At 41.6% G+C, this 23,494-nt stretch overlaps 1 protein-coding gene across 5 annotated transcripts in view; it reads left to right on the top strand.

The window, feature by feature from the left end:
* The first annotated feature begins 5,349 nt into the window (after positions 1–5,349).
* Positions 5,350–23,494, top strand: part of ACAP3 (ArfGAP with coiled-coil, ankyrin repeat and PH domains 3) — a 135,041-nt gene continuing 116,896 nt past the window's right edge. For all 5 annotated transcript variants that reach the window (XM_075189741.1, XM_075189738.1, XM_075189740.1 and 2 more), the window contains exon 1: positions 5,350–5,756. In XM_075189741.1, the coding sequence (XP_075045842.1) occupies positions 5,710–5,756 (47 nt within the window). In that variant the 5' untranslated portion in view covers positions 5,350–5,709. The remainder of the gene's footprint in view (positions 5,757–23,494) is intronic.

Below are 23,494 nucleotides of genomic sequence, written 5' to 3'. Positions count from 1 at the left end.
ATATGCATTTAAAAAGAAAATGCAAATACAGCCCTAGTACTGCCAGCCTAAGCTGGTACTGGCACAATTGGGGGCTAAATATCATGGGATCCCCCCAAAATTACCAGTAACACCACTAGACTGTGCCTTGGCTGGTGGCACTATAGCAGGGGAGCTAGCAGTGTGGGGTCCCTCCACCACAGTGACTAGGCTGGTCAGCAAGAGGCTGAACTCTGTTGCCCACCACTGGTCTAGTCACTAGTGATTGAGGCCTGACAGGAGATTTTTTTTTAGCAATAAGTATATTGCCATGTAGGGGGCATTCTTCAGGCAAAGTGATATAAGTCTGTGCGCAAATAATTTGGCAGGAGTCTAATATGGATTTTTTTTTTGTTCTATAAAAGGACGCTCTATGGCAGAGGTAGCCACAAAGTTTGCTAGGAAGGCTAACAAGAGGGAAGGTGTGAGAGAAACTCCCAGATGTACTGCAGACCAGAAGCCGCTGCTACATCTAAGGTGCTTGGGAACCCACCTCACTGGGGTGAGGTAGGTGATGTAGAGAAACATCCCTCATTTTCTTTCACACATACCAGTTTTTAGAAACCAAGCAGCTATTGTTCCAGGGCTGTCAAGATATCATAGTTGCCAACTGCTCATATAACAGGCACAGTCCCAGATTCTAAAGATTTGTCCCTGAAAAAATAATTTTTTCAGTATTGCGCACTAAAATTTATCTTCTACTGCATGTTATATGTGATTCTTACCATCTATTCTTACTACTTAGGTTTCAGAATTTAATATTTATGGTTGAAAAGTATTTAGGATACAAATAAATACACTATTCTGGGCAGCACAGTGGCTTAGTAGTTAGCACTTCTGCCTCACAGCACTGGGATCATGAGTCCCGACCATGGCCTTATCTGTGTGGAGTTTGTATGTTCTCCCCATGTTTGTGTGAGTTTCCTCTGTGCGCTCCTATTTCCTCCCACAATCCAACATAATAGTAGGTTAATTGGGTGCTATCAAAGTCTGTGTGTGTATGTTAGAGAATTTAGACTGTAAGCTCTATTAGGGCAGGCACTGATGTGAGTGAGTTCTCTGTACAGCGCTGCGGATTTAGTGGCGCTATATAAATAAATGGTGATGATTATCAAATTGAAAAAGTTATAGTGATAGTAGTGCGTATCGGCCCACTGAAACAGTAACCTGCGTGGATGTACACAAAATTACTAAATTGCTGGCAAATAGGCAGCATACAAATTTTGATATAAATATATTTTTTTGAAGGGAAACTCTGTGAATCTGCCTTAACTGTAGATAGTCTATTTCATTATTTGTCTAAGTGACATTACATATAGGAGTAGAGAGTGGAGTCGTTATTACCATAGTACTGTTAAATGGACATTTCTGAAAACTGCGCCTCAGGTAACTGAGTATAAAGGGTGGTGTTGTCCACTGCAACCAATTAGACATTTGCCTTTGATATTAGAAAAATGACAGGTGGGAATGTGGTTACTTGCTAAGAGCAGAACAACTTTCTTCGAAACCGTTTTCACAAACGTCCTCCCATGTTGTGATGTGCGTTACACTAGCACATTTGTTGACTTGTTACATTTTGTTCTTCTGTATTATGTAGTGTCAAAAATTTTATGCAATTTTTTTAAGTGAAAAACCCCCAAAAACCTCACTTAGCATGAGATAAAGCAAATTCCTTTAGCAATTGAGATAGGGGAAATTTATTGGGTTTTTCACCTTCAGATAACTTTTATGTATTGGCTTGTACATGCTCTCATTCTACTTTCACTAAATACAGACTTTTCACTATTTTATATGTTTTTGAATGACGGACCTTGAAAGTGGCGGATCTTACACCAGAATGGGCGGAGCTTCATCCAAAAGTTGTCATTGTTGGCAGATTGGGGGCGGAGTTTGGATGGATCGAGGTGTGGCTTACTTTGTCCCAATTTTGCAGGTATAAATGTTGGGGATATGAAAATTTGAGGCTGAAAAACATATAAAGAAAAAGCAACTTATGTAGTGATAGATTCTATTCAATACAATAAAGTTGTCTAAAGGTGGACAATTACCGTAAAGTATAAGTTGCTTAAAAATAATGATTGAATTCCTTTTGGTTTTGTAGAGCGATTTCATCTACTATTTATAAGGTGTTGTGATATCTATGATATCTACCCCTATGATAGGGGTAAGTGTTGGAAACGAGTGAAACCAGATAAATTAGTCCAAGGGGTATATTTACTAAACTGCGGGTTTGAAAAAGTGGAGATGTTGCCTATAGCAACCAATCAGATTCTAGCTGTCATTTTGTATAGTGTACTAAATAAATGACAGCTAGAATCTGATTGGTTGCTATAGGCAACATCTCCACTTTTTCAAACTCGCAGTTTAGTAAATACCCTCATGTCTCAGAATAGGCTGGTCAGACTTTTCAGTTCCGTCTACGATTTGGTTATAGTAGACTTATCAACTAAAAAAACACTGGTAACATTTCCAGTCGTCTTTGTACTGTCTACATTTACAAGACAGAGCACTACTAAACAAACCGTAGTTTTTATGAAATTATTCCCTTTTTTAAACAGACAAATAATTTGTTCCAAAAGAATTTCTCTCTGTCATACTTAATTAGCATTTAAGCATGCAGCCTGCGTATCCAGTTGTCATACTGGTTTGAGGATTGCCACAAGTTGGAATTCTTGGTTCGCTGTCAGAGTGTGATTCACACAAGGCAGGCAACAATTTTGCCTCCACAAGGGGGTGTTTGGGTCTGTCCTACACAATTTGTAAAGACAAACACTGGCCAAAAGCCTTAATGTTTTGATAGTTTGTAAAGCTTTGTATGTGGTCTTATTAAACATATCAAATGCAATGTTTATAAACTGGCGAACGTCTCTTTGGAGAGATATGTTTCTGTCTATAGCTGGCACGCAAATCCAAAACTTGGATTGGAGAATAGATTATTTTAAAATTGTGCAAGTGCAGATGTAGTCACATGAAATGACAAATGTAGATGGCAGATAAAAGTGTTGCATAACGTCGGAGAAGCTAATATTCCATGACTTGTAAATCTGCTCTCTTGTGGTCATTATATTGCTTGCAATGGACCTGATTTAAACGCTTAATTTTAACTTTTGCGTACATGCAAAAATGCTTCACTATACTTATGTTTCTGCGGCTGTATTATGAGCTGCATCTTAAGATAGGTGCAACTTTGGATCTAGCATATAGTTAGTGCTTGCGCAAAAATGTGGCCGTCATCATCATCAACTTAGAAATTTGCGCCAGGCTTATGTGCAGGGCCAGTGCTGGCATTTCTTGCAACCCCTTGGCAGAAAATTGCTCATGCGCCTTCGCTGCTCCCCCGCACCGAGGTGCCTATTCCGATCCCTGCTCTGTTCAGAGTGGGGACATGCAGGTTAAGGGAGAAATTGCTCCATGACGAAAAACTATATTGGCTCATGGGGCACCCCGGTAAGCACAGCGCCCCTTTTGCCGTGCTTACCGTGTTCCAGCGGCACTGCTTATGAGACACACAAAGATACGTCTCCTAAAAGACAAATCTTAAAGATGCATGTAAGTCAAAAATGGAGCAGTTGACTTGCGTTTACATGCCCTACTGTACTGAACATGCAATTGAACGTACCCAATATGCTTCTCCAAGCGTAAGAGTCTGAAAGTATAAGATATGTTCAACACGAAATATGGGTGTAGGTCGTGTGCGCATGCGCAGTGTGGCGCATTTTAAGAAAGTCATATATTTACATGGCGCAAATTGACTTGTGCCCAACTGTAAAACAGGCCCTAAGTAGACAAACAATTGTGTTATGTAAACATTCTAAAATTATTTACAGGGACACACTGCTGCCGGCACAGTGTTGAGCAACCTGAGCGACTTTAGGGGGCCGCATGGTACAGCCTATTAACCTTCATAAGGGCCGCACATTACACTAAGGGGGATTTCAATTCTTAAAATATCCGCGCAAGGTGTCTCTGGGACGGTCATGAGGCACCATGTGCCCTATAGAGGTGCAGTATATAACAAATCTGACAACAAATCAGGAAGGAGATGTGGGCACAGGTAAAAATTCAGAGGATTGAGAGAGACCCTGCTACCCATCACTGGTCTAGAGGGATATTGGGGAACTACAATTCACATCATAAGATGTTTACTGGACTTGCTTACAGGGCCGTAACTAGGGCTGTGCGACAGAGGCGACCGCCCAGGGCGCAACGCTGAAGGGGGGCGCAATTTAGGAATATTTTAGGTTAATTTGGTTAAAATTGAGGGCTAGAGGGGCGGCATTTGTCTTTCTCGTCCCCAGGCGCTAGAGTTCTAAGTTACGGCTCTGCTTGCTTATTAAGCACTTTGTGAATTTTCAATACCCCTCGGCAATAAATATGACTTTATCGGGCTTAGAAATAAAAATGTGTTAAGTATTGAATTTAAAAAGCAGAAGATAACTTTTTGTGACAAATGGGGATATTTTCCAGTACAGAAATGTGCAGGGGCAAATCTGTAAAAAAACAAACAAACCTGGGACTGTCCCTGGAATTAAAGGACAATTGACAGCTTTGTGTAACAGTAAAGTAAGCCCCGACCATGGTCTTATCTGTGTGGAGTTTGTATGTTCTTCCCGTGTTTGCGTGGGTTTCCTCCGGGTGCTCTGGTTTCCTCCCACACTCCAAAAACATACTGGTAGGTTAATTGGCTGCTATTAAAATTGACCCTAATCTCTCTCTCTGTCTGTCTGTGTGTGTATGTTAGGGAATTTAGACTGTAAGCCCCAATGGGGCAGGGACTTATGTGAGTGAGTTCTCTGTACAGCGTTGCGGAATCAGTGGCGCTATATAAATAAATGGTGATGATGAAGTCAGCATTTCCAGAGCAGTGTGAAGCCAACCTAACTGTAAGGGCTTCTCCATATAGATCTTTTTTATTGTGTTTTTTTTTGTAATTAATTTATTTATGCTGACACATGAAAACATAGTGTGTATGCCAGTGACATGTTTATGACTGTGAATGATTTGCAGACGGTCCCTATTAATGACTGACCTGCTCCCTGTCTGTGACAAGCTGTGGGGTGAACATGTAGACGCTCCCTGGCTGTGACAGGGACGAGGGCGAGTGTTTTGTATGCGCTTCCCTGGTTGGGGAGAGGCTTTGGGTGAATTTGCAGACGCTCCCTTGCTGTGATAAGCCTCTGGGTGAATTTGCAGACGCTCCCTTGTTGTGGCAGGCTGTAGGTGAGTTTGCAGACGCTCCCTGGTTGTGGCAGGCTGTGGGTGAGTTTGCAGACGCTCCCTGGTTGTGACAGGCTGTGGGTGAGTTTGCAGACGCTCCCTGGCTGTGACAGGCTGTGGGTGAGTTTGCAGACGCTCCCTGGCTGTGACAGGCTGTGGGTGAGTTTGCAGACGCTCCCTGGCTGTGACAGGCTGGGCTGATAGCCGGCAGTAGGAGTCACACTTGTATCCCGGGGAAGGGAGCACGATCTCCGGTTCTCAGCATTGCAATCAGCCGGTGCATCCCAGCAGCGTGCATCCCGGGCTAATCCTTACTCCCCGGCTCCTGGATTGGTTATCTACTGTGGGGATATATTTCCTATGCAACGTCCCTGTGTGTCCTGAACCTTCAGTGCATCCTCCAGCGATCCCCGTCTCTCCATCCCTGGACCCCTCATCTCTGCCTGCAATGCACTGAGGACAGGAGCTGCAATCATGACGGTGGATTTCGAAGAATGTATCAAAGATTCTCCCCGTTTTCGGTAATAGGATATGATTGATCATCCAAATGCATCATCTGTATATCTATTAAGGGGGATATATATATATATATATATCTCTATATATTTAATGGGCATGGTCTATGTCGTGTTTTTAGACACACATTTATGTGCATGTGAAAATATACACATATTGAGGTTCCCCACATTATATATATATATATATATATATATATATATATATATATATATATATATATATATATTGAGAGGAACCTTCTAGTGGAGGGATCTAGTAGTCTACAATATCCATGCATTGCAGAGACGAGTGGGATACTTGAAGGGTACCCAGGTTATACCATCTGTACAGGAGTCAAGGCACAGAACAGTAGTAATGATTTATGGGTTTTGGGAAGTGTATGTATCTCATGAAGGACATTTTGGTTCTCTAGTTAAGTTTTTATAGGTTCATTGTAGAATGTAGAATTGCCTGTGTGGTAGATAGGCAATTTGACTATGGGATGTCTCGTACAAGGGTGCAGACTGGGATCCAAAAATATATACATGAGCATTAGCCACATGAAGTGATCGGGTAACTTTTAAATGCATCTATTCCAGGAGTGTGGTATAAAGTGGGTAACATTCTATTTGTGTTCCATGTGGACCCTGCAAAGGTCAGGAGAGTTAGAGTAATGATATGTATGGTGAGGTGGAACAAGGAAGATATTGGTTTTTGGTACTGTCCTGCTGGCAAGTGGAGATATGTTGTGTTTTTGTTTTATTTTAAATGTTCATTAATAGATAAGTTCTAGATTGGTCTTTTGCTTGTATTTACTATTTGATACATACAGACTAATTAAGAGCAGCAGTTAAGTTTAAACATATGGAGTTGGTTTGGAACAGTGGATCCCCATCTATTGCAGAAAGATGTTTTTTTAAATGAAGTGGAAACTGAGGTCATCTAGAATGAATTAGTGGGCATTATTAAGTGTAGGAGAGGCCGAAGCAATTCCAGGAACTGAGGAATGATTGCTTTTAAAATGTTATTGCTCTAACCTATGTGGTATTGTATAGATTCCCTTGCATGGGTCCTCGCCATTTGACGGGGCCTGCTAAAATTGTCTCGCTGACAGTTGCATACATGATGTCATTTTTCCCTCTACATATAGACTATTTTAACTTTTGGATGGGTTCATATTTGGATTTCTAAAAATGTGGGAAGACTGGAAACTTTTGGCTTAAGGGGCAAACACAAGAAAGTTGCCAAAGCTCTTACAACTGTGTGGTGCAGTAAAAAAATCCATACTGCCAAAATCCTGTGGTCCTGGTTTGTATAATGTTTGTGGGATATTACACAGCCAGTGAAATATATGGAAAATTATCATTTGAAAGCACTAGAATTGGAAACGACACAGCCCCATCTGACAAGTATGTTATGTAGAAAGTATTCTAGTGACCTCTATACAATACAGAGAGCACTAGTGACTGCTATACAATACAGTGAGCATTCTAGCTGTCTCTGTTTAATTCAGGAAGCTTGCTATCTATTTCTGTACAATACATAGATCATTATAGTTATATATGAACACTACATGGAGCATTCTAGATATATATATATATATATATATAATACATGGAGAATTCTAGCTATCTATACAATGGAGCATTCTAGCTATCTATACAATACATGGAGCATTCTAGCTATCTATGCAATACATGGAGCATTCTAGCTATCTATGCAATACATGGAGCATTCTAGCTATCTATGCAATACATGGAGCATTCTAGCTATCTATGCAATACATGGAGCATTCTAGCTATATATGCAATACATGGAGCATTCTAGCTATCTATACAATACATGGAGCATTCTAGCTATCTATACAATACATGGAGCATTCTAGCTATCTATACAATACATGGAGCATTCTAGCTATCTATACAATACATGGAGCATTCTAGCTATCTATACAATACATGGAGCATTCTAACTATCTATACAATACATGGAGCATTCTAGCTATCTATACAATACATGGAGCATTCTAGCTATCTATACAATACATGGAGCATTCTAGCTATCTATACAATACATGGAGCATTCTAGCTATCTATACACAATACCGGGGGCATTCTAGCTATCTATACACAATACCGGGGGCATTCTAGCTATCTATATACAATACCGGGGGCATTTTAGCTATCACTACACAATATAGGGGGCATTCTAGCTATCTCTAGAATGCCCCCGTTATTGTATAGAGATAGCTAGAATGCCCCCGGTATTGTATAGCTATCTCTATACAATACCGGGGGCATTCTAGCTATCTCTAGAATGCCCCCGGTATTGTATAGAGATAGCTAGAATGCCCCCGGTATTGTATAGCTATCTATACAATACCGGGGGCATTCTAGCTATCTCTGCACAATACCGGGGGCATTCTAGCTATCTCTGCACAATACCGGGGGCATTCTAGCTGTCTCTGCACAATACCGGGGGCATTCTAGCTATCTCTGCACAATACCGGGGGCGTTTTAGCTATCACTACACAATATAGGGGGCATTCTAGCTATCTCTAGAATGCCCCCGTTATTGTATAGAGATAGCTAGAATGCCCCCGGTATTGTATAGCTATCTCTATACAATACCGGGGGCATTCTAGCTATCTCTAGAATGCCCCCGGTATTGTATAGAGATAGCTAGAATGCCCCCGGTATTGTATAGCTATCTATACAATACCGGGGGCATTCTAGCTATCTCTGCACAATACCGGGGGCATTCTAGCTATCTCTGCACAATACCGGGGGCATTCTAGCTGTCTCTGCACAATACCGGGGGCATTCTAGCTATCTCTACACAATACCGGGGGCGTTCTAGCTATCTCTACACAATACTGGGGGCGTTCTAGCTATCTCTACACAATACCGGGGGCGTTCTAGCTCTCTCTACACAATACCGGGGGCATTCTAGCTCTCTCTACACAATACCGGGGGCATTCTAGCTATCTCTATATACAATACCGGGGGCATTCTAGCTATCTCTATATACAATACCGGGGGCATTCTAGCTATCTCTATATACAATACCGGGGGCATTCTAGCTATCTCTATATACAATACCGGGGGCATTCTAGCTATCTCTATATACAATACCGGGGGCATTCTAGCTGTCTCTATATACAATACCGGGGGCATTCTAGCTGTCTCTATATACAATACCGGGGGCATTCTAGCTGTCTCTATATACAATACCGGGGGCATTCTAGCTATCTCTATATACAATACCGGGGGCATTATAGTTCTTTGTACAATTCAGGGATCATTCTAATTCTCTCTGTACAATACAATACAAAAAATACAAACTATTGAGACTTTGCAGTTTACCTACTCTACATGTGGTCCAGCTCTGTTTATAGGTGGGCTGTAAAGGATGCTCAGCACTATCCACTAATCAGATTTTTGGAAGCTGTCTACCAAATTTGAAGCAAGTTGTCATACCCAGCAGATGATTTCCAGCTCTCTGATTGGTGGATAGCGTTAGCCCTTCACCAGTCATCATTTTGGAACCTTTTGGGACACTCTGTTGAATGCCCTGAGTTAGACCCAAGCCAGTGATTGGTGGATATCTATTGAGCATGACGGATACCATTATTATTATTGTCGTAGATTTGTGAGGCGTCACACTGCTCAGCAGCGCCGTACAGTAGGAAAAACAGCGCATACATAACACAGGGACATACAAGGTAGATAAAATAAACACAGACTTAAAAACAAAGGGTATGGAGGACCCTGCTCATTAGAGAGCTTACACTCTAAGTGGAAGAGGGCACAGCTGAAACAAGAGGAGCAAATGTGGTTCAGAGTGGAGATTGGGACAGTTGTGTGGGTGCATTAGTGTGAATACTGTTATCGGCGATAAGGTCACCTCTAAAAAAGAGATGGGTACATCATACCCAGCCACTGTCTCAGTCCAATACGTAGCTTGCTGACAAGTCGAGACAGGCCTAGGGGGAGGTTACCCTCTGCCATGCTCTTCTGGATAGCATCCCTTTAAACGGTAGCCAGGAGAGGATTTCTACCATCAGCAAGCTAATGCAGTTTACTTAGGTCTAAGCACAACCCCAATCAGTCTTGACTGGTTAGATTTTACAGTACTCATATTGATTGTTAATTTCTCCTTTATAAGACCTAAACATATTCTGCAGTACTGATCAGTAGGGATATATATATAACATAATGCATACAGAATCGCGTTGCTCAAAGATGAGCGTTTGTTTAAAAAGCCCAGCAAACTTGTCAAACATCTCAAATGTAATATTTTGCAATCAATACAGTTTGTAGTTGGAATGAGATGACACTTCTAGCAGCCTGAACAGATTTAAATGACTGATCAATGTTAATAGCTGTATTTTAGCTTATGTATTAAGTAATAGACATTTTTAGGTGGTGACTACATGCTGTACAATGGTAGCTTAGAGCATATTAGGTGTGTGATTGTCTGGTCGAGTCTGGGCAGGGTCAGAACGTAACCAGCTTGAGTGTCTTCCATATTTAATTATGTACAATACTCTGACAGTATATGCTATAATAAATGACATAATGCAGTGTTTTATGATGCACTGTAATGCAAAGTTTATATATACGTTTGATACAATTTTAAAGTTTGCGAGTTTGCATTTACAAGTTTCTGTAAAAGCGTCATCAGGCTACGGTAACAGATGTAGGACACTACATTATAGGCAGTGCATTATTATCACACAATTAAAGCCTAAGATGATGTGGTTAAATACACTTTGTCACTCCAGTGATTGGTATCTTGTAATTGTGTTGTTTGATGATGCAGTGATTACACGGTATTATTCTGCAAATCATCTTGGTGTTTGTATGGCTTCTAGCTTTGTATTGTTTCCCGGTGTTCTCCTTTGTACACTCCATTCTATTTAGAAATGAAGGGGGCTCGGTGGCTGATCACAGCACAAGAGAGGCCTTAGGGACCGTGCCGAAAGCTTGAGGTAGCTATAGTAGCGAGCTATTGCTTATAAATCTTAGGGTCTGTTGTAAATTTACATACTTCTGATCACAAAAACAAAGGGGCTGGTTTATGGGTCAGAATGCAGGGTGGGGTATTCTAGTGAACATGTTCCATTGATGGAAGAACTGGTGATCTCCAAGCTTCCGAATGTCTATTGACATTTCCTGTGGGCTACACAGGGACGCTCTAGATCGTGCAGGAATATAGGAAATAACAAGACTGATTATGCTTTCAACCTTTACTGCGTGGTAAATCAGGTGGACAAAACGATGTACAATTCAGGAGCTTGGCAGTGAAATCTAAGAGGCGTTTGCTAGCTATAACATTTACCCCAAGCAGTGCTAGTGCGCATTTAGAGGTGCCATGGTTACCAGGAGGGATGCTAAGGCCCCCATATTAAATATATTTGTTCCTAATTTATATTTAATATGACTGATTTTTGTATTAACTGACACATGCTGTACGTTACACTATTCTCTTAACTTGTGTGTGGGTGTGTGTCAAATTATCCATAATAGTGTGGTTTACAGTGTGCAATACATATTGTATTGGAGAAACTTATGTTCGCCTGAGAAAAGCAAACTCTGATCACTATTCACCATTTATAAAAGAAATGCAGGCGAATTTTAGAACTGTAGTTTTGCTGCGATGATGGTGAAATAGTCTCTAATATGTTGGTGCTAGATAAATAAAGTTTAATTATATGCCCATACATTACACTAGATTTAAATGATCATATGCCATTTGATTGGATTCATTCATTTGTGTCGTCCAGCTTTAAGGCTTGCCCACAGGAACGTTGTAATGATTTGGAGGAAGATCACGCTGCCGCTTAATTAGCAGAACATCTTATGGCGGTAGCTTTGTACTGACAGAAGTGATCTGCATAAGTTATATGACAAATAATGCAGATCACAGCCTGGTCTCAGGGGTGTGGATAGAGAATGGGACACATATATCCGGAGATAGCCTTTGGTTTTCACCTCACTGTAAATCTAATTGCCAGTCAGATGATGTTATGAAGCTATTTCCCAGTCAGACACATTCGTCATGCTCTTAACCTTAATATTCCTACTTGGAAGTCTCGTGCTTCTAGTTCTATCCAGGCATTTGCTATGGGTATGTCTGCAGGCCTTAGCAAAAAGTACACATTGAAATATCATTTTCATGCTTTTTAATGCACAGGCTGTAAAGGTCAAAGAACACTGAGGATTGTTATTTCTAATTTAAACTTGTCATTCTGAGCTGTTGCAGTGAAGGAGTTTCAACCTAAAATATGTTTCTGTATGTGCAGCTCATAAGCATTGAAGACTAAATCAGTTGCACTCATTTTTTATCCCCTTTTTCATAGGATTCGGTGACATACCAGTGGCTCTCACACCGTGCAGCAGTAATGGTTGCTGTATAGGAGAGATTGTAGCAGCCTGGTATTTAACATAGTATGGAATGTATTATCCAAAGCAAACTCAGATTCGAGCAGTGATGGCTAACCTGTGAAACTACAAGCCCCAGCATGCTTTGCCAGTAGATAACTAGCTGATAGCTGGCAAAGCATGCTGGGGCTTGTAGTTTCACAACACCTGGAGTGTCACAGGTTAGCCATCACTGGATTAGAGTGTTGTGTCAAATGCAAGTTCATACCGCTGGTTGCTATGCCAACTTCCGCATAGCAACCATATCTATCGCACCGCGAAAGGAGAGTGGAAGTTTGGAGGTACATGTATTTCCATGTACAATACTTTGCTAACTTATTGGTGTCTCTTGTAAATGATCATTCCATGTGCAAATTAATGAAAGTAAATAACTACTTCAGTATACCTCAGTTTGAATGACTGAATTTATTTAACAATACTTAAAAGTCTGCACTACATGAGTTATTTTGTCTAGTGTGATAGATTTGGAAGAATCTTCAGTGACCTCTTGTTGTGATGTAACGGATAAAATAGTTTTTGTAAGTAACAGCATCTTGGGTGAAAAAAAGTTGTGTTGCAACAAGATGTATAATGTTTTTCTGTATTTTTTATACATCTTGTTGTACTTTTAGCTTCTGATTTCATTTTTGTTATTGCAATAAAGACCCCAGTGGGACCCCATCATTAAAAATATATATATTTTTATTTGGTAATCGATAAAAGCAGGTTAAATGCTTATTAGACACTAGGACATGAACAACTATTCCATTCACGTTTATTTCTACCGTCCAGGTGTAAGACATTTTGCAGTAGAAGGACACGTAATCAACCTGTAGCCAATCAGAATATTGGAACGTTGATAGGGCTAGAACAATCTGTAGCCATTCACAGAGTTAGACCAATCTTTAACCAATCAAAGCATTAGGACATTCACAAGGCTAAGAAAACCTTTAAGGAATTATAGCATTAAAATATTCATAGACTAAGCAAACCTGCAGCTATTTGAGAGAAGAAGCTTGGTCATCCCTGTGCTTAAAGGGTTTGGAGAGCTCCTTATTAATAAAACATGCCCCCTCCTCTCAAACACCCCCCCCCCCACCCAGTTACCTGAAGCCTAAGTCCGTCAGTAGCTCTACAGTAGAGCTCTCTATAGATGGTGTCTGATACGCTCAACCCTGCCAGGATAATGAGAAGTGGTTGTCAGACACATAGAGAAGGATATATTTTGTTTATATCAATGTTATACATGGGGAGTACAACAAATCTGTATCCAATCAGAGGATTACAGCACTCACAGGGTTAGAGCAAAATGTACAAATCAGAGCATTAGAATATTCATAGGACTAGACCAGCCTGTGGCCAATGGGAGCATTAGACCAGTATTAAGGATATACCAATCAGAGCATTAGAACATCCACAACTATAAATGTTGATAGAGTCAAATGTGTGAAAAAAAGTTCATACATTTAACTTGCTGTAACCCATTTTAATATATATGTGGCCATAATATAACACCTAGTAACTGCTATTATTTTCTGGAGTTTACACAGTAGTGCAAAACCTGTATAATATATATATATATATAATATACTATACTATAGAAAGAGACATACATTGAAGTTGACTCAGACTCACTTTTCGTAGACATGACTAGTTTTTTGCCCCCATAAACATGTCCTTCCTCAATCATTTCAGCGCTTAGTCTCTGTCGAAATGTGACGTAAGTTGGCCTCAGAGGGTCACACGGCGGAACACTGACGTTATCCTGTAAAGTGCTGGTGACTGGTGGGTTTTATCAAGTGCTGACATCGACTAAACGCTGGTTCCGGCTCATGATTGTATCCATGTATGTCGGCACCAGTGTTGCTCATCCAGTTGGTAGATGGCATCCTTCAGTTGGCGTGATTACCTGGCATCTGGTATATGTGCAGGACTTGGTTAAGGATATTGGTACTGGAAACCAAATCGGTGCTACTCCCAGCATTGGAGCATACCGGTAATTGTTCTGTGATACGGTACATTTTTGAGGGAGATCTTGCTGCATGTGAATGATGTATACAGTATATTAATATTATTTTAACTCTAAGGGCTTCAGCACGCCTATGCCCACTCATGTTCACTAAAGTGTGCAGGACTTGATAATGCAATTTCTGTCATCGCGGCACGTTCCCGTCCACCTTGGTTTACAGGTTTACCAAGAGCTTTTTGGGGAGAACTGCCTGCTCTCCTAGGTTCTGAGAGCTTTCATCCTAATCTGGTAGACTCTTGATTTGTAATTGTCTTCCTATAACTCTATTTTGCCCCCCACCTCTCTCTCTTTTGCCCCCCACATTCATTCTCTTGCCAAAGCCTGTCGCTTCCAACTACGCAACATCGCCCGCATCCGTCCCTTTCTCAGGAGACCACCAAAACCATCATACACGCACTCATCATCTCCCACCTGGATTACTGCAACCTCCTCCTCACCGGCCTCCCCCACTCTCGTTTCTCCCCCCTCCGCTCTATACTCAATGCGGCCGCGAGACTCATCTACCTCTCACACCGCTCCTCCTCTGCCTCCTCTCTCTGCCTTGCCCTACACTGGCTCCCCTTCCCCTACAGAATTATTTTCAAACTCCTCACCATCACTTACAAGGCTCTCTCCCACTCTACTGCCCCTTATATCTCTAACCTCCTCTCCATTCACACTCCTGCCCGCTCCCTGCGCTCGGCCAATGACCGCCGCCTCTCCTCCACTCTGATCACCTCTTCCCATTCCAGAATCCAGGACTTTTCCTGTGCAGCCCCCCTTCACTGGAACGACCTCCCTCGCTCCATCCGCCTCTCTCCTACTCTGTGCTCCTTCAAACGTGCACTCAAAACTCACCTCTTTCTCAAAGCCTACCAACCATCCACTTAACCCCTATCTCCTCCACTCATTCTCCCCTCTCTCCCATTCCCTCAACTGGCTCCTCTTGTGCCTGGTCTGTTTAACCCTCCCTTAGGATGTAAGCTCGTATGAGCAGGGCCCTCTTCCCTCCTGTCTCCTTACCCGTTCTTCTGCTCCATGTCTATTGCATCTGCCTGCCTGGAGTTTCTGAAGTATTGGTACTTTTGTTTATTGTTCTGTACTGTTATACCCTGTGTAGTCTACTGTTTGTACTATGTGCGGCGCTGCGGAAACCTTGTGGCGCCTAACAAATAAATGATAATAATAATAATATCTTCCCTTTGCATAAATCAATCTGTGGGGGATAGTTGATATGGCGGCCATTGCATAAAAAAGTGTCTTTCAACTGAAGGCATTTGGTTTCTGCTTGTTCCCAAGGAGAGTGTAAACTGAGCTGTGAGTCTGAGCCAGTCAGTCAACAGGATTTTCGGTGGTCACATGGTGGCATAGGAAGAAGTGAATGTGGGGGGGGGGATTGATGCTGTGAATTATAGGGGGGTATTCAACTTAATAAAACTACTACCGTTATTTACTGTAGTTTTAACCCAGCTTTCTCTCAGGAAGCTGTGAGCAAAAAGCCGAGGTTGAAACTACCGTAATAACGATAATTGAGCGCATTGTTATTGTAATAACTGTAATAATGCGCAGGCCGTGTTACTTTTACCCATAACACGGCCAATTGAATTCCCCCCATGTAGTCTGAGAAGAGGGCTGTTATAAAACCAATACTCAATATATCATGTCATGTAACTATGGTTGCCATAGTAATCACATTACACTTTGCAAACTGGAAATCACTAATAGCAACTTAAATGAAAACAGTGATGAAAATAGAACAACTTCATGGGAGGGGGGGGGGGGTATTTATTTCCAATAATCACACTGCCCCCCTGAATCCTGAGGATTAAAAACAGATATGCTCCTAACCTTATTGTGGATGACCCCCTCCTTTTTGTTGTCCTCTGTTGGTTAATTGCTTCTCCTCCCTTTTAGTTCTACCTGTGCGTCCTGACATTGGTGTATGTGCTACCAAACCTGGACTTACCATTAGACACAGTACACTTGTATCTAAGTTTGTCGTAGGCTGGAAGGTGACAGGTTTTTTTTGCATAGTGAGAATGTCAACCATTGCGTTTTTTTTTTAATAAACTGAGGGTTTGAGAATAGATGTAACATTTCTACAGTTAAATACAAATTACTGGGTAGGAGAGGTATACCTACCATAGTCCCATTTGGGGCATGCCACGTCCCCTGGTAGGTAACTTAGTCCTAACTGTCGGGATGTCGGAACAGTCTCCTAGAATCAAGACTGCCCCTATTAATTCGGGATAGATGGAAACATAGGAAAACCGAGGGTGTGTGTGTGTGTGGGGGGGTTCCTAGTGCCTGGAAACCCCCCTCCAAGCCTGGGACACTGTATAATTGAGGTGGTTGGACCCTGCTACCGCTTCACACAACTCTGCTTGAAAAGGGATAGCTGCTTGCACCAAACAGTAGTGCAGGCACCATTGCTTGCCCATGTATATTATGGGGATTGGATGAGTTGGAGAGCAGCCAAGTGCTGTCTAAAATTATAGCCACGCCCCCATGCATGCTGGTCACGCCCACTGGCGACATGGTGTGGAAACCTCCCTCTACAAATCCTGCGTTTGCCCCTGGGGAGGTACGTGAAAAAATTGTGGGGGGGCTATAGGGTGACGCTGGGGGCCTGGTTTTACTCTTACCCATCACTACCTGCTGTAATGCCAGTAATGAGGGAAGAAATCAGTAATTGTCTCTGCCCACCGGAGCTCACGTTTAGTCCACAGTCTTTATGGGAGAATTGCTACAGAAATTGCAGAGATGAGTGGAAACGGCATAATTAGGCACATTTTTTAATTACTTTATATTGTAAACCTTTTTTTTTTCTTTAATACTATGTTGCGTTTTAAATAATACCATTTTTGTTGACACAACCCATTTAAGTGATGTATTTTTGCAATAATTGGTAACGAGGGGCTAATTGAGGGACCTTGCAGAAAGCCCAGTATTCCAGCATTGTCTTCCTGGCACGGGGCTGCAGGTGTGGCAGATGGCATTGTGTATGCAAGATTAAACATTTGCATCTCATGAATGGAGCTGCCTCTTCAGACCAGGGGGAGTATCTTATGCTCTTTGTTGTAAGAGGCACCAAGCGAGGCAGGAGTAACCTTGTCATTAGAGCAAATCTATCATCAACATTTTGTTTTAAAGCATTAGGGTTTAAACAAGCTACAGGAGTGCATAATAGATTGCATTATTCTCTTCTCAGTGCCTGCGTGGAATGTCTAAATATTTATAATGGCTTTGATTTGTTTGTCATGTTCTAAAATAATACGTAAAATGCAGGGTGAGTGGACAATTCTTGTCTTAAAGACTTTCTGTGTGGAATCTGTGGATGAAGTCTGAACTCTGGATAGTGTTGACGACGTTTGATCCGATTTGAAATCGTTTTTGATTAAGACTCTATATTCACCCCAAAATAAAAAGATCTGTTTTGGGTGGAATTACGTAAGTTAATGTAAAATATTTCTTACCTGGTATCTACCCCATCCGGCGAGTCACCTGACTTCTGCGTCAGTCAGGGGAAGCTGTGCTATATCCTGCCTGTAGGACAGGTCTATCTCTGGAAGAGGCTTGGAGCACTATGAGAAGTTTCTCATACAGACAGTGCGTTGCCCATTGACTAAACTACATTTTCAGGTTTGAATGGAGTTATCCCTTAATCTATGGGGTTTTTACAATTAAGGATTTGGCTCTAGAAGCTGTGTATGGCTTATTAACTAGAATCTGATTGGTTGCTATAGGCAACATCTCCACTTTTTCAAACCCTCAGTTTAGTATATATACCCCAAGGAGAGAGGATCACAGTACCACATCAAACTAATTAGTCCTCCATAGTTTATCTCGGTAGACTCCCCTCAAAACACAATTTTTAGTTGAGGATGAAATTCTACTTTAAATGTGCTAAATAACAAGAACTCCAGACCGGTCTAAGATGAAAAATATTCTATTCTATTACTGTTCGTCTTGTTTTGAAACTGCTGGTACTCTATGGAGTTGGCTACACTGGTTGTTCTGTCTTGCAACTGTTGGACACACATTAAGCATGCCATGGGTAGCAAGCAAGTGAACATTGTGGATGGGATTTGTGGTTGCGTATTGGAATTTTACTAGTATAATTATATTTAAGCGCTATGGAATTTGCTGGCGCTATATAAATAAATGTTGATGATGATGATGGTAAAATCCTAACCTAGCAGGCAAATTCATTAAATATCAACATTTGTATTGTTTCTGTAACATATCTTCCTTGGTTGATATGGTCCTTATTTGCAATAGCTATTTTTGTGCCCTCCTCTGACGTTTCATGACCCCGGTTTAATTTGTATTCCCTATGAAGCACCAACTTTTTCACCAGTAAGCAGGGCCGGATTAAGGGAATGGAGGCCCCTGTGCTAAGGGGGCCTCCATTCCCTTGTGAGCCCCCCCCCCCCACTCCTTCTCCTGGCATTGCGGTCCTTCCCCGGCGAGCTGTACGCTCTTTACTGAGGAGATCTCGTGAGAGTGAGACTCACGAGATCTCCTCAGTAAGGAGACTACAGTGCTGAGGAAGGACCGCAGTGAAAGTGCTCAGCAGCAATGAACGCGCCGGGGGCGCCCCCAAACAATCAATAATGCTGTTGAGCACTTTCAAGGGCCCCATGGATGCCCGAGGCCCCTGGGCTGTAGCCCAGTTAGCCCTAGGGTTAATCCGGCTCTGCCAGTAAGTAGGTGAGCACGCTAGATCAAGACACATCTGTCAGAAAAGTTTGACTTAATGAAGTAAATATAAATCCGCCCTTACCATAGCACCCTTGGGTACACGCATGATCTTGTATGTCTGACAGAAGAGCTGCGCAAGAGAGAAATCAGACCTTTCTATAGTTTCCTAGGCAGCCTGACACAGCCATTTCCACAAACCACAGCAAGGTGAAAGCACAAAGAGCCTTTGTTCCCAGAACAAGACCTGCAGCTCCCTATCTGCTCATACATATAGAGGTAGAGAGGCGGCTGTAGCAATTTGTTTTATTAGACAATGTACAGTCTGGCATCCGCAGCGGAGAGTTAGGTTGTGGTGCGTGGGGTTTTACAACGTTATTGTACATTCTTTGATTGTTCAGATATCTGAAATATCTGCATAGGATTATTTGTAGTATTGATGATTTACAGAGAACTGTAATGTGAAAATCTATCCATCAGTTTTTTTTAATGCTTTAGAGTTTTTATTTAATTGTCATGATGCAGCACGGTGGCTAAGTGGTTAGCACTTCTGCCTTACAGCACTGGGGTCATGAGTTTGATTCCCGACCATGGCCTTCTCTGTGAGGAGTTTGTATGTTCTCCCCGTGTTTGCGTGGGTTTCCTCCGGGTGCTCCGGTTTCCTCCCACACTCCAAAAACATACTGGTAGGTTAATTGGCTGTTAACAAATTCACCCTAGTCTGTATGTGTGTATTAGGGAATTTAGACTGTAAGCCCCAATGGGGCAGGGACTGATGTGAGTGAGTTCTCTGTACAGCGCTGCGGAATCAGTGGCGCTATATAAATAAATGGTGATGATGATGATACAATGACAAAGTACCTGTAAGCTACCAACACAGTAAGGATTTACAGTCGGAATGCTGTAATTTTTGGGAGAAACAGTTTATGATAAGCTAATCCAATCCTCTATACTACAAAAAAACATAGCCTTATCAGGCTAACAGCATTGATATTGATGATATTGATGCATCGCCCCATTGAACTTTCTCTTGAATGCAGTGTGCACTGACAACTTGATTGTAATTCAGTCATTTTCCTCAGGGCAACACTGTAGCGGGTTATCCTACCTTCAGACCGTTTTACATTGACTTTTACATGCCCTCCTGCAACATTTACTACAACACTTGCTAAACCTGTTGATTCATCTCCCTGACTTCCTTCTGTACTTTTTTTTTCAGCAAAGGCTTTAGGTGAACTTGTTGATTTTTATGACGCAGCCCAGGTCTGCCATGTGCATTGGATACAATTGTATGCACATTGCAATTTTGTAGCATCAAAAGGCAATGAAAAGAACCAATTCTGCCCTGTATACAACGTCTCTCCGCAGCGGATGCACACGTTTATAAATAAAATATTACAATCGTTATTTACGTTAAGTATTTGTAAAGTGCAACGGGTCGGGTCTGGCACGTGGTAACCATACAATTAAATGAGCGAGTGAATGAGCCGTGTAGACCCGCTTCTCCATATGAGCTTACAATCCTTATGTATTGCCTTGAACCCAGGTCTCTACTAAATGTTCATAGAATAAGAGATGAATACACTGAGGTTCCATGGATGTCGTCTTGTATACCTCATATATACTAAGTGACTGTTGTTTTTCTGTCACCTCACAACTTTCTGCTAGCTGTTGTGTCCATTGCAAGCACTTTGTGAGGTAATTCACCTGTTCCCCGATTATCCCCATTTAGTCATGAAACAGACGTGGTGCACTTCACCTTTTCTTTACACTAATCCCATGAAGAAGCTTACAAAGTAAACATTGAAACCTCCTGGAGTCTTGAAATACCTGTTTGGGCTCTAGGCAGAGACAGGTTGTGGCACAAAGAAAGGTCACGTGACCCACGGGGCAGCTCCTGTCATCACTAGTTTCATCCATAGGTGCAGGGGAAGTTTGACTTTTACACACCTCTGTTACCAGCACTCAGAAATATGCTGTACCTGTTGCATACGCTATCATTGTCGTATGCATCGCACCTGCAGCGATGGGTTGTCATCATTTAATCTGTTTTACCATCACTTCAGATCTGCTCAATTGTATAAGAACAATTGTTATTTTGCAGTTGGAAAATGAGAAGTGCCATCGTTTGTGAGTGGTGTCATAAGGGCCACAGACATGAAAATCTACCTCGATGCAATTTCTGCTCCCCGATGTTCCGGGAATCCGTCGTTTGTCTTCTATTTGTGTCCATAGATCATATGCGCTGTAGTGTGATAGGAACTTTTGCGACATGCTGACATAAGCAGAGGATAAATAGTGACTACACTCTGTGCAGAAAGCGTACACCTAGTATGTACTTATAGCAGGGGTCAGGGAACTTTTTTTACCTTTTACCCCCAAATATATTTAGATACGCCGACGTTACCCCTTGATTTGAGAGTAAGGAAATCATATATTATTAATTATTGGAATGTTATTGAATCTATTCAAAATTGCTTTGAAAGCTTCAACTTCAAAACTTCAGGTTTTGGAGAAATGATGTTGCTTCATTTTTGATACGAGAGCATCAATATTGGGGCATTTTGATGTCAGAGCAATTTGGATACAGTCTTCAGCGTCCAATCGATTTCTCTGCTTTGTTTTTATGTTCGTTAGAGTGGAAAATTCTTGTTTGCAAAGGTAGGTTGTTGCAAAAGGCAGCAACTTTTTGACTGCCGCCTCATGTGCAATTTTGATGCCTGTGCAGATGTTGACATCCAAAAATATGACAGATCTGCTTTGTTTTCAAATGCAATACGTGCTTTATTATTGCATCAAAGCTCAAGAAGTGCCTCTGCCAACCCTTGAGGCTCTTCTGGTACAACACCAATTTCACATTTAAAGGGGCCTACAATCCAACTGACAGCATGTGAATCGGCAGCATTACCCCCAAGAATTTCATTTATACCCCATTTAGGGTAATTTACCCCTGTTCCCTGACCACTGACTTATAGGATATTCACAGTCTTCTCGAGTTGAAAACATACAGTGGTGAGAATAAAAGGCCTAATATTTACGTAGTCCTGTCCACTCCACTATATGGATAAGTTAGGTTACTATTACATGAACTAGTGTTGAATTCAAACTATCTGGGCAGTGGTCAAGCCGCGCAGCCAACACACCACATATTTTTTGCGTCTGATTCCCCACTGAAACACCCATAATTCTTTAATATTCACTTGGCCTCTTATGAGTATGAGGCTTGCTGAGTATATTAATAAGTAATTGCAATGAATAGCAAGAAAATGTCATCAGGTTTATTATACAGTAATCCCCTCACTCACTTTATCTTTTGAAAAGGTCATAATTGCACCACAGAGTTTAAATAAGGAACGTCTGGGCCCTAGTACTGTCCAAAACCCCCCTTATTATAACCAGTCATTGTGTGTGTGTGTGTCGACTGTATAAGTTATTTCCCCATTTTGTTAGCTTGTGCAACTACGCACCTATCCAGCCCATACGTTAGATTTCCATAGCTTTGCCCCAACATGCAGACCTTCTGAAATAGCTGAATAACATAGTTGATGAGGTTATAAAAAGACACCAGTCCATCAAGTTCAACCTATTCTGGATCTCCTGCGATCCTGCACTTCTATTTGAAATTGATCCAGAGTAAGCCAATCTGTTTCAATTGTGAAAATCCCCCCAGACCCAATATTGCAGTCCTATTTTTACCCTATATCCACTACTATCCTTCATTTTAATTAACGGTCGTATCCCTGGATACACTTTTCCGCTAAAAATTTGTCTAACCCTTTCTTAAACATATCTATTGAATCTGCCATTACAACCATCCCTGGCAGTGAATTCCATATCTTGACTGCCCTTACTGTAAAGAACCCCTTCCTGTGCTGGTTGTGAAACTTCCTCTCCTCTAACCTTAGGGGGTGACCGCGTGTCCTGTGTATAGTCCTTGGGGTAAAAGTTCCCATGAAAATTCTCTGTGTTGACCCTTAATAGGCTCTATGATTTGTATTAAATTCAATGTAATACTTGGGCAAGTTTGGGAAACTGATTTATTATTAGAAACTATGTTGTTAGTCGTAAGGAATATGGCGCATTGCAACTTTGCCAAGTTTTGGATGATTTTTGTTCACACTTTTCTGTTTATTGTGCGCTTTTCACATGTTAATAAGTACATTACATTAGCGCATAAAAAAAACGCAATTGGTGCCTTTCCCAGAATCCCACCACCACATTATTAACTGTTAACGCTGTGTTTAAATTTTTAGAATGCAACAATACCTCTCTAACGTGTTGGCGCGTACTACCTATAAGGTGTCTAAAGTGCGCATTAGTTTTCATGTGTGTATTCTGATTTTTCTGAACACGTATATGTGAATGAGCCCTGAGCAGTGTTTAATGTATATTTATTTGATCCTGTATAATAGAAAGTCAGTGTGTCGGCACAAAGGGCATGTTTGCTCAAATGTTGTAAAACGCTGCCATTTTCTAACCAGGAAACAGCGGCGATCAAAACAAGAGACGCTTAGTCGTCATATCATAGAAGCAAAGTGAAGTGATTCTTCTTTCATAATCCCGCTGACAGCGCCATCGCTCTGGTGTAACGGGAACAGAATTCCCCATTCAATTTATTGTAGCGCAG

The sequence above is a fragment of the Mixophyes fleayi genome, chromosome 11 (assembly GCF_038048845.1).
Source record: "Mixophyes fleayi isolate aMixFle1 chromosome 11, aMixFle1.hap1, whole genome shotgun sequence".
In the NCBI taxonomy this organism is placed as follows: Eukaryota; Metazoa; Chordata; class Amphibia; order Anura; family Limnodynastidae; genus Mixophyes; species Mixophyes fleayi.
The sequence above is the reverse complement of the archived record's forward strand: the minus strand, read 5'-3'. Positions and strand labels throughout refer to the sequence as shown.